Source organism: Barbus barbus (assembly GCF_936440315.1).
Source record: "Barbus barbus genome assembly, chromosome: 46".
NCBI lineage: Eukaryota > Metazoa > Chordata > Actinopteri > Cypriniformes > Cyprinidae > Barbus > Barbus barbus.
The window spans coordinates 17,229,487-17,242,372 of record NC_136724.1 but is presented as its reverse complement, the minus strand read 5'-3'; the positions used below and the strand labels follow the sequence as shown (position 1 = coordinate 17,242,372).

General features: G+C 35.3%; 1 protein-coding gene across 3 annotated transcripts in view; it reads left to right on the top strand.

Annotated features, from left to right (window-relative positions):
* LOC306865137 (traf2 and NCK-interacting protein kinase-like) overlaps window positions 1-12,886 on the top strand; it is a 61,199-nt gene that overhangs the window by 20,374 nt on the left and 27,939 nt on the right. For all 3 annotated transcript variants that reach the window (XM_079409540.1, XM_079409539.1, XM_079409538.1), the window contains exons 3-10: window positions 3,856-3,912; window positions 5,659-5,784; window positions 9,853-9,963; window positions 10,089-10,179; window positions 11,314-11,444; window positions 11,551-11,605; window positions 11,691-11,769; window positions 11,858-12,033. In XM_079409540.1, the coding sequence (XP_079265666.1) occupies window positions 3,856-3,912; window positions 5,659-5,784; window positions 9,853-9,963; window positions 10,089-10,179; window positions 11,314-11,444; window positions 11,551-11,605; window positions 11,691-11,769; window positions 11,858-12,033 (826 nt within the window). The remainder of the gene's footprint in view (window positions 1-3,855; window positions 3,913-5,658; window positions 5,785-9,852; window positions 9,964-10,088; window positions 10,180-11,313; window positions 11,445-11,550; window positions 11,606-11,690; window positions 11,770-11,857; window positions 12,034-12,886) is intronic.

Genomic DNA, 12,886 nt, shown 5'->3' with positions numbered 1-12,886 from the left:
CAAATGTTTTCCAGCAAAGCACCCAGAAATCTAGGTCCACATTATGAGTGACGGCTTTGCATGTTCTTCTCACCCATACATTATGAGATAAACACACAGCTTACGGTTAAATAAGGAAGCTTCCACAATGAGGCTCTAAATAAAACACCAACTTCCTGCATTCCATAAGTGACTGCAGGGCATGTGGTCTTTTGAAGACTGTTCTCTGAATGGAAGATGAGTGAAGAGATTCTGGCCCCTCCAAAGCTCTCTCAAAGACTGAGCTGAGAGGGTCACACTAGGTCACATGTCTCAGGAACAAGAGGAGCTGTCTGTAGAAGAGTGTGAATATCACAAACATCCTCCGCCTTCCAGGCCTGTTGCTAGGCTACAGAGAGGAAGTGGTGCGTTGTGCTTATTTTTTTTCACACTGGCACCCTGTTTCTACCGTTAAGCGGTACAAACATACACCAGGCTTGCAGTGACAAATGACTTCCTGATCCTGATTGTACAATAATAACTGTTCCGTTTTCACAACTTCTACAAAGACACACACATATAAATGGCTGTCATCGCTGTTGTTTGGCTTCCCTACCCTCCAGCAGATACCGTCTTATTTCTCACAACTGGAGTGTTGAGTATAGCCAATAGCAGCCGTGATGATGAAACCGCACAGCAATGTCTTCCCCACAATATTTTGCAGCTACGGTTACAATGCATTACTACCGCAAGCTCTCCAATAGCCATTTACAGTCATTTCAGATATAATGAGAACAGACCTCAGTATGCATTTCAGCTGCCAGTCCAGATTAGAAGGGTTCTGTGACCGCACAGTGTGCTTATCTGTTTGGTTTCTAAAAGCATTCATTCACACACAGGCTACAAAAAAATCTGCTGACGACTCTGGAAAAGCCAATCTTTTTATTATTTTATATATATATATATAAGCATTAAGCATCCTATGACTTTGTTGAAATTGTGTTATGTAGTTTTGTTCACAACCATATTTACTATTTCTGTAGTATAGTTAATGCGTACCATACAAGCACAGTATGGATATATTTTCTGTGTAAAATACCAAGTTTTCCAAATGTGCAATATACAGCCTGTGATTCATAGTACTCAACTTGGTCATTCATTTCCATTTTTAATATCTCTTTCTTTAATCATTACTTTAATAAGATCTTACCAGAAAAAAGTTTTAGAATGTTTATCATATACATATTTAAAACAGCTTTTTATTTGATCCTATTTTATTATTTTTATTTAATTTATTTTTAAGATTTATTTTTGTTGTTTTTGACTTTATTATGATAGGCCAGTGTAAAAGAGACAGGAAGTGAAGCAGGAGAGAGAGAGGGTGGGTGGGATCAGAACAGGTCCTTGAGTCGGGATTCGAATTTGGGACGACACGTAGAGCAATGTCACGATATGTCAGCACGCTGCCCACAACTATAGGCGCCTATATGTTATGGTTATATTTTGTGTTTTGTTTTGTTAGTAAACTGTACAATTGATATAAAACTCTTGCCATGAGAATACTATCGGCTGCTGACATGGCATTAAAATCTCAACCTACCTACTTAAGTAAAATTTACTTGACTAGACCGTGAAAATTTAAGACATTTTTACATAAATTTATTTGAGTTATTTTAAAAATAAATATGGTTATTTTGATAAATACAGCTAAGTTTATCATGAATGTAATGAGGTCATGTGACGACGGTTTGAAACACTTTCTGTAGTGTTTTGCATATTGTTTCTAAAAATATTGCTCAATGTAGAGGATACATGCAATATGTTAATATTCCATTCTGAGCACAGTTATATTTATCATCATTAATACTGCACAGTCGGCACATTTGCGTCTTGCTTTTTTCATGGCTTATGGAAATTGAGGACAGTCTTATCTTATAAATCAGCGCTCCAGTCTGTCAAGATGGCAGATGCTTTTTCCAGTTAGCAGTCGGCCCTGTGAATCTCCTCATCAGGAGAGACGTGGAGCTGTAGGGTGCAAATCCATCACACATGCACCCGTTCACCATGTCCACACATCTGATTCATTAATATGCCAACATAATTAATTACAATTAGTCAGATGTAGTATTATGGTGATTGGCTCATGTGTTCGGTCACAGATGTCGTCAAATAAGCCAACATTTTTGTCCAGTCAGCATGTTTTCCAGTTCAAAAGCTTCGAAACTACCAAGCCATATCGAAAGTAACCACTCAGAACAGCCTAGGAAGTCCACTCAGACCACTTTAGAAACTGCATAGCAATCACCTAAAACGCACAGCATGGGAAGAAACACTTAAAAATCATATAACAATTAATGTGTGTTTTTTTTTTTTTATGGTCGACGTCAGTATCTTTAGTTTCCCAAACAAGATTTATGAGGGAACTGCAGGGTGTTTGTGAGTTGATGAATAGTTAATAATAAACTAAATCGAATGTAACATTAAAATAAACAATGGGGATGCATAATTAGTCAAAATAAAACTGAAATTCACGTGTACAGTTTATAATGCCTTGTTTTCAGAGAGGCTCCATTGTTTAACATGTATTTGGAAACTGAATGTGTGCTAATATGTTCACTTTCTTAACTTTCACGTTTGCATAATTTCCCAAATTTTTGTGGACAGAAGTGTACAGCATTTCATTTTTTGTTAAATTAAACTTTTAGGTTTCTTTAAGTAAATAATTTTACGTCCAAAGGGCTGACAAAAAAGGTTTAGGAACCTCTGTCTGTGAGCAGGATAGTAAATGATAATTAAAGATAGGAAATAAAACACAAAATAAAATAAATTAATATTTATTTGACCTAATATTTACTAAATGAGGAAAAAATAAAATCAACATTAATACCACAAAGTCTCGCTTCCAACACTTATCAGATGATGACAATAATAAAAGACAAATATTGGCATTATAGTCAATATATAATTGGTTGACCTAATGAAAATGAGTTATTAGATGCTCAAAATAGTCATTAGATGCATAAATGCACCATGGTTCCTACATGTCTTTCTCATTGACTGTGTTGATTTTATATAGCCATGTGGTTTGTCTGGGTTTCACAACTCATTAATACTTTCCAGTAGCAGTTGAAGTTGTTAATGAGCACTGGTGGGACTTGTATGACGCTCTTTCTTCATGTCTTCCTCTCTCTTTCACCCTTTTTTCACTCTTCCCCTCCTTCTGTCGCCGAAACATCTCCTCTGCTCAGAATCAAAGCGGTGGGAGTGTGTTGGGTGAGGAGATGAAGTGTGCATAATTCATTCTGAAGAGCACACACTGGGTGATTCTGCCGTTCAGATGAATGCACTTCTGCTCGGATCTGCTGCCGTGTCTCCCGCTATTGTCCCAAAACACGGGACCTGCTGAGCGCACAGATGATCTCCGTCCGCAGTGTCTGTTTCTCTCGTTTCTGGTTATGAAATAAAATTGAGCTTGGGGGAAGTGAGGAACTTAACAGGTAAACAGGAGGGAATTGGGGGAGACCCGGGACAGTGATTTCCATTTCCACATTCCTTCGGTTGCGTAACGCTTTTGGAGATTCGTCCAATCCAAACAGAGTTGTCATCTGGTGGCATTGTAACACACACACATTCACAAACACGAAATGGTACAGCCAAGAGGCCGAGATCATTCACAGGTTTTTGGATCCGTTTCAATCATTCTAGGAAGCACGTGTGTGCGTGTGTGGTTTTTTTTTTTAATGCTGTTACGTAATGATGCCGCGTGCCAGAGAGGCTTACTTCCTCCCATTCTTCTGCCACAGATAGATCGCATCACTACATGTTCAATAATGCCAGTATGATGTTTGTATGACACTCGTGAATGATATTTCCTCTCTCTTATCTTTTTCTCTTCAGGGACGGCATGTTAAGACCGGCCAGCTTGCTGCGATCAAGGTCATGGATGTCACAGGGGTAAGAGCGCAAGTAACCACCTCGTTTGCTGTTTCTCTCCATGTCGGTTTTGCTTTTACACGTTCACTCTTCACTTGTTGCATGATTAAATGCAAACATGCATGGGTCATGCTTCACCTACTATAACTTCCCTGTAGGTGTGAGTGTGTGTGAGTGTGTTTGTGTGTGAGCCCTGTGATGGACTAGCCATTTGTTCAGAGTGTCCCCCCAACTGTGGACCAAAACACTGGCGTAGGCTCCAGTCCTCCCATGATCCTGCAGAAGATAAAGCGGTATGGAAGATGGATGAAACAAAGTACCAGGGCTATAACCGCCATAGACTTTGAAGGGCCGCCACTGGCACACACATCACTCCCTCGTTATTCAGATTATTAGTTAAATTTTATTGTGATTTTCCATGGCTGATTCCTGGACAATGCATCAAGCATTTTGGAATATTTTAAGTATGAAGATTTTTTTTATTATTTCACTAAAAGCTAAATATTGGTAAAAGTTAACTTTTAAAATATTGTATTAATGTTATTAGTAATAGAAAAAATATAAACATATTAATGATATTAATACACTAATGTTCAAAAATCATGGGGGCATTAAGATTTTTATAAATATTTTTTAAGTCTCTAATGCTCATTAGGTCTGCATTTATTTGTTTAAACATACATTAGAAATTGTTAGTATTAGTAATATTATTAGTGATGTAAAATATTAGTCAAATTTAAAATGTTTTTTTTATTTATTTTTTTATATAATGTATCATAAAACTTTATTTATTCCTGTGATGGCAAAGCTGAATTTTCATCAGCCTTTACTCCAGTCTTCAGTGTCACATGACCCTTTAGAAATCATTCTAATATGTTGATTTGGAGATTAAGAAACATTTCAATGTTGTTGATAATATGTAGTTTTTCAAGGAATATAATTTACATTTATGCATTTAGCAGACGCTTTTATCCAAAGTGACTTACATTGCATTCAAGTTACTGTTTTTACATTTGATCAGCTTTTGCTTTCCCTGGGAATCGAACCCATGATCTTGGCGTTGCTAGCGCCATGCTCTACTATTTGAGCTACAGGAAAGCCTAATTAATTTTTTTTTTAGGTTTGTTTGTGTAGAAAGATTACATTAACATAATTTATAGGAAATGATGCCTTTAATATCTCTTTTCCATCCTTGCTGAATAAAACTATAATTTTTGTAAAAAAAAAAAAAAATCTTACTGACCCCTAATTTTTGGACGATAGTGTATTTTAAAATATTAATGCAATTTTGGTACCACTTTAATATAAAGATCAATGCTCACTATTAACTAGTTGCTTATTAGCATGCCTTTTTATAATGTATTGGCTGCTTATTAGTACTTATAAAGCACATATTCTGCATGACCATATTCTATATTCCTAATCCCTTAAACTTGGTTCTTTTTCACTGGGGCTGTCAAACCATTGCTTTGTTATTTGCTTGTTCTAATCAGCCTGACGTTTAGGGGCGGGGCTATCATCTGTTTGACTGACCAATAACAGATGGATGGAGTGTTTAAGGAAACCTGTTTGAAAATAACAATTTTACTCCAAATTTTGTTGTTGCTAGTGGCAAACATAACTGTGATATAAATGACTAAGTATTATAAATTAAATAGTTATACTGTTAATTATGTACAGTAGTAAATCACTGTAGAATAGTTTCCTGACAATGACAACCTGGTATTTTCCTGCTCTGTCTCAAGTGTTGTCTGTTTTATTTGACAGGATGAGGAGGAGGAGATCAAAGCTGAGATCAACATGCTGAAAAAATACTCCCACCATCGAAACATCGCCACCTACTATGGTGCCTTCGTCAAGAAGAACCCGCCTGGCATGGATGACCAGCTCTGGGTCAGTCTAAATTAGTTGTAGACAGAAAGAATCAGGGTATTTTAGTGTGTAAATGTTTAATTATTAATACAATACAGTGTTAGGGAGCTAAAAGTAGTGATGTTTCTAACTTTTTGAGTAGTTTGCTAGTAGTTTAGCTGTTTTTATATTGTTACATACTATATATTATTGTTTTTTGTCAGGTTATATCTCAAATGCAGATTTGCAGCCACATAAAACTAAAGTTTGACTATAGTGTAACTATTTAATAATTTGCTGACCGTTTTACTTTAATTATTTAAGGTCTTTCTTATATTTAATGAGGAAAAATATTTGAGTGTGACAAATCTTACCTGTGGAGCCTAAGTGACATAATCAGTTAAAAATTATGAAGACAATCAATTTTTTCTTTGGAATAACACACTGATACACAGTAATACCAGGAATATGCTTAAACATAAGAAGCTACAGCCTCAAAAATAGCTTCCTCCACACTGGTAAGGTAACACTTTCCAACAGTTGTCGATTTGTCACTAAGAAACACAATGTTCACACTTTGCACAGAGGTGCCTAGGCCTTGTTGCTTTTACCTCTATGCATTGAACGCAGACTGCCAGCCTCATTTCCTCTGTGCTGAGCTTTGTCTCTTTCTTTGCCCAGCAACATAAAGATAAGTGACACGCTGAAGACATTTACTAGCACTGGAGCATGTGGTCAGCACAACCACCCTTCATTGGGTGTCTTTGTATGAAGGATTTCCCTTAGAGGAAAAACAATGTTGCCAACTCAGCAGTCATGACTTTGGAGAGTCCCAGAGGCCAAACATATTTAGACCCATTTGAGGGCCAGCTCAAGAGAGCATTCAAAACCAATTGGTGTTTCAGAAAAAACATCATATTATGCTCATAAATTACATTTATTGACTTTTATTGTGCCCCTGGGGTCCTTAATGAGAATAGGGCTCTATATATGAGTGTCTTGGGAGAAAAGGTAAAGCTAAAGAAGAAAAAACACAACTGGGTTTGGAAGTTTGCAAGTCACTGGCTTTTACTATAACTCTATGTTAAGGCAAAGGTTGGGCTATAGGAAAAAAGAAACTACATGGCATTTTTATTGAGTCAAATTAGAGAATTATTAACTGGAGTCTTTTCTCTGGAAACAACTATGAAAGTCCCTTTTTTTAAACCACTAATACTTTTTATTGTAACTTTCTATATTGTCATTTTAACTTTTTCAAGTAGGAAAATGAAGTTGCCCTGGGACAAGTTGTCAGTCATAGATCTAGTTTCAGCTGAAAAGTGTGAATTTGCATGTATGTGTGAATGTCGAATGTTGCATCTAATTATAATACTGGTCCTGCCACTTTAAGCTGTAAGCTGCTGTTGCTAAAAAATAGAACATTTGTAGACATTTGGATCATTTATTTTTTTATTAAAAACTGTATTTAGTTTTTTTGCTAATTTGCTTAGTTAAAATAATTTAGCTTTAAATTAGGGGTGGGCGATATGGGAAAAATATCATATCACGATTTTTTATAGAAATATCACGATTCACGATTTTTATCACGATTCTTTGTTAGTTTTACTATTTTGGTTTTACAAGTTGTCTGAGCATTACAGCCAAACTAGAAAGACAAAGATGCATGGCAGATATTTAGGCCAAAGTGGGCGAAGATAAAAAATCTTTGTCATTATTTTATTTTTCTTATTAAAAAATAAGAACAAAGATACACATTACAAATACACATAATATACAAATAAAACAAACCGTGCTTTATTTCCAGGTACAATAGGTGTATTTAGCAGAGCATTCAATGAAATTGAATGAACAAATATAAAAATAAAACACTAGATGGACTGATTCCTAAAGCAACTGTATTAAAGTTTTTCAGTCAAGAATAGTGAGTGATTTTTCTCTTTTGCGTTTTGTTGTTTTGTTAACGTTAAATGAATATTTCCCCCACAAATTAATATTCTGTCATCTGTCTGTCAATTCTGTCATAATGTTGTATTTTTATATCATCATTTACTCAAAAGTTGTTTTAAACCGGAATGAGTTTCTTTCTTGTGCTGAACATTTATAAATGCTATTTTGAAGAAGGTGGAAAACCAAACAGTTGCTGGTCCTCAGTGACTTCCATAGGATTTTTCTTTCCTACTATCAAAGTCAATGTGGACCAGCAACTGTTTGGTTTTCCACTGAGTAAATAATGACAGAAATTAAATTTTAGGGTGAACTATCCCTTTAATGACAGTCGACAGCACGTTTAGTGTCCTGTCCCTTTAAGAGCTGCACGCATCTAATATACAGTACAGGCACGCATCCGTTTCTCTCTTAACTATTTACTTTCATTTTAGAGATAACCAACTCAGTCTGTATGTAAACCTTGTGTGTTTTGACAGTATTAGCGCAAAATATAACTTAGTTGAGTGATCAGGCGCTGTTAGACAGGCGTTTTAGCGCGCGTGCTTCAGGTGTATGCGCTCAGAACAAGCGCACGTCAGACCAGCGCGCGAATTAAACATTTAACCAGCAAGGCTTGTGTGCAAATAATGTACTTTTGCGATCGCGAATAAGTGCAGTGTCCTGTCAGAGTAACTCTACTGCTGTATGTCGTGTTGTACAGTAACAGTTATATAGAGACGGCGGCGCCAGAACTGTATTTGACAATGTGCGCGGTAGCGCGATACTACGATATTTCTTAAAAAGCAGATCGTGGAGACATTTTTATCGTCCACGATCAAAAATCGTCATATCGCACACCCCTACTTTAAATAATATAATTTAAAGCAAAATTAAATTTTTACATACAAAATTAATAATAATAATTAATAATCTACATATGTACAGTGTATATTTATTACATAAATATAAATAGACACATGCATGTATATATTTAAGAAAAATATGTTGTTTATATGAAATATATTTATATATAAATTAAATTGTATGAACATAAATATATACATGTAAATAAAAGTCGTGACGTATTGTCAAGTATGGTGACCCATACTCGAAATTGGTGCTCTGCGTTTAACCCATCCAAGTGCACACACACAGCAGTGAGTAGTGAACAAATGCACACACACACACACACCGTGAACACACACCCGGAGCAGTGGGCAGCCATGCTGCAGCGCCCGGGGAGCAGTTGGGGGTTCGGTGCCTTGCTCAAGGGCACCTCAGTCGTGGTATTGAGGGTGGAGAGAGCGCTGGACATTCCCTCCCCCCACCTACAATCCCTGCCGGCCGGGGACTCGAACCCGCAACCTTTCGATTACGAGTCCGACTCGCTAACCATTAGGCCACGACTTCCCACACAAATATAAATTCCCACATAAATATTTTCTAAATATATACTGTGTGTGAGTATTTATGTATACATAATAAATATACACAGTACACACACGTATTATGTAAACAAACTTTTTTGTATGCAATTAATCATTTGACAGCACTATTATTAAATGTATAGCCCTTTGTGTTCAATTTGCAATTTGTGTTCCGTAACATTTTTAATGTTTTTTTTTATATATATAATTTACTATGCTCATCAAGGCTGTATGTATTTGATCAAAAATACAGAAAAAACAAGCATATTGTGAAATATTATTGCAATTTAAAATAACATGTTTTCTATTAATTATAATTAATAGAAAATAATTAATATAAATAATAATTATATAATTTATTCTTGTGATCAAATCTGAATTTTCATCAGCCATTACTCCAGTCTTCAGAGTCACTTGAGAAAACTCAAAAATCTGCTGAAGCTGGTTGCCTTAAACTTTTTAAGTTTGCTCAACTTTTTATTTATTTATTTTTTACAGTGCTGCAAAAAAGTTGAGCAAACTTAAAAGGTTAAGTCAACCAGCTTCAGCAGATTTTTGAGTTTTCTCAACTTGTTTTAAGTTTATGCAACAAAAAGTTGAGAGTACTCAATCTACAAAAATAAGTTGAGAACTCAAAAATCTGCTGAAGCTGGTTGCCTTAAACTTTTAAGTTTGCTCAATTTTTTTTTTTTTTTTTTTTTTTACAGTGTGGCTTTTTGGGTTTAATCCTAATTTTGTTGACGTGTTGTGTCTGTAGCTGGTGATGGAGTTTTGTGGTGCTGGTTCAGTGACAGATCTGATAAAGAACACCAAAGGAAACTCTCTGAAGGAGGAGTGGACGGCCTACATCTGCAGAGAGATCCTCAGGGTGAGTATGTGTATAGTGTGGGCCACTAGAAGAAATTATTAGCTTCCAGAAGTGTTATTTTTGAAGAGTTTTTCCTTATTTGACCTTCTCCACTTAAGTTTAACTTCTTCATCTGGTTTTGATAGGGTCTGACCCACTTGCATCAACATAAGGTCATTCATCGTGACATTAAAGGTCAAAACGTTTTGCTCACGGAAAATGCGGAAGTCAAACTAGGTGAGTTCACACCCCTGACAGCTATCATACAAATGCAATGTACATTCAGTAGAAGAAGCTTCTGTAAATGTGTATGAATCAGTGTTGAGGTTTAAAGGAACACTCCACTTTTTTTTTTAAAATGGGCTCATTTTCCAACTCCCCAAGAGTTAAACAGTTGAGTTTTACCGTTTTCGAATCCATTCAGCCGATCTCCGGGTCTGGCGGTAGCACTTTTAGCGTAGCTTAGCATAGATCATTGAATCTGATTAGACCGTTAGCATCTCGCTCAAAAATGACCAAAGAGTTTTGATAATTTTCTTATTTAAAGCTTGACTCTTCTGTAGTTACATCGTGTACTAAGACTGACGGAAAATGAAAAGTTGCGATTTTCTAGGCCGGTATCTCATTCCGGTGTAATAATCAAGGAACTTTGCTGCCGTACCGCAAAAACTCATTAATTTTTCCTGAATTTGCCACAAGATATCCACAAGCTCATTGACATATGAAATTATTAACTTGACTCTGATTCTGCATGATTAAGCTAATTTTACATTATTGGAGTAAAATAATAATGTAAATTAGGGTGCTTTTTTAGTATTAGGTTGCTTTTTTTTTATTATTTATACAAAAAACACACTACTGTTCAAAAATATAGGATCAGAAAGATGTTTTTTTCTTACCATAAACTTTTATATGGCTTTCATATTTTATATGATATTTTATATCAATCTTTGTGACCTCATTTAAGCATCCTCATTTTTTGCACTTTTTAAAAATATTATATGAACTAGCTATGTTTTATTATTCATAACTTGTTGTGTAGATAACTTTTTCAGTAAATCATTTAAATTATAAGAAGCTTCTAATCCCTCACCACTGGTTCCAGTTTGTATGTGTGTGTTTTTATCGGTTGATTCTGTCTGTGTTGAGGAACCTGTGACCCTCCTCAGGAGTTATTAGGGCTTGTCATCGAGTTGTTTGAGTTTTGGAGACAGTTCGGGCTGGTTGCTATGACAACACTGCCTGTGGTGACGAGGGAAGAGTGGCACAGAGGCAGATGGCAGCATGCACTTCATCAAAGACCTCTCCTCTCGTTACTGCACGCAGACACATTAAGGCCAAATCTTCCCTGTGTGTGTGTGTTTTCAACAGTTGATTTTGGTGTGAGTGCACAGTTGGACCGTACCGTGGGTAGGAGGAACACTTTTATTGGCACGCCATATTGGATGGCTCCAGAGGTCATAGCCTGTGATGAGAACCCAGACGCCACATATGACTTCAAGGTACATCAAGCGATTCTTAATTACACTATTACAACACCTGATTGCTTTTGTGTGAGGGTCTTGTTTGGCTTCAGGCAGAGATCCTAACAGCACCGTTTTGTTACAGAGTGATCTGTGGTCGCTGGGAATTACGGCTATTGAGATGGCAGAAGGAGCCCCTCGTAAGTCCAGCACAATGCAGTATGTTAAATGTATTTTATATGAACACGGTGATTGCTAAACACAAACACCTGTCTGTTTTCTCAGCGCTGTGCGATATGCATCCTATGCGAGCACTTTTCCTCATACCCAGAAACCCAGCGCCTCGTCTCAAGTCCAAGAAGTGGTGAGTCAAACCTGTCATTGTATTGAATTTGCACATCAAATCTAAAAGTCAAAATGGGGAAAACTGATCGGTTTGTTGTTCTCTGTAGGTCTAAAAAGTTCCAGTCATTCATTGAGAGCTGTTTATTGAAGAATCACAACCAGAGACCCAGTACTGAACAGCTCGTCAAACATCCCTTCATCAAAGACCTTCCCAACGAGAGACAAGTCCGAATCCAGCTCAAAGACCACATTGACCGGACCAAAAAGAAGAGAGGAGAGAAAGGTGAGTTTTTTTTTGTCTATGCTGTTTTCTGTTGATGCGTGAACAAAACTTCACCAAACATTATTTGTAGCGTGCCTGCCATCCAGTTAATTGCAATAAACTTTACTTTTGAAAATAAATAAACTTTACTATCTAAATAAATTTTGATAGAATAACAGACCAAAATCTTTTTTGTTATTTATTTTATTTATTATTATTTTATTCTTTATTTTATTTTCTTTATTTTCAAAATAAATACTTCAATAAATTAATTAAATTATTTATTGAATATTATTTTTAGTAAGAGTTGACTATTTCGTAACTTTCAAAAAAAAAAAATTACTTAAATACTTCTCATGCAAATTTTTATCAATGCTTTTCATGTTGCTGTCACAACATTCCTTAACTGAATCTGTCTTTAATCTAGTCGATCTAAAAAAAAAAAAAGTAATTTAATATGTAGTTTATTTATTTTTATTTTATTGTTTTATTAAATTTTTTTACCTTTTTAATGTATTTTATTTTATTCATTATCTAAATTAAGTAATTAAATAATTTATTGTTTATTTGTTTATTATTTATTGTTTTGATTGATAGCAGTGATAACCAAATAATAATGATTGAAAAAACAATATTATTGAATATTTTAATGAAAATAATAATTGTAACAGTGTCTTTCTTGATGAACAGGAATTTGCCATGAGATTATTTAAATTAGAAAAGGGTGAATATTGGTGAAAAATAGAAATAACAGGGAAAATATTATTTTATATATTTTAATTTTATTTTTGAAATTTATTTGAGTTATCAAAATAAATAAGGAAATTAAATTATTCATTGAATATATTGTTTTTTAGTAAGAGTTGACTACTAG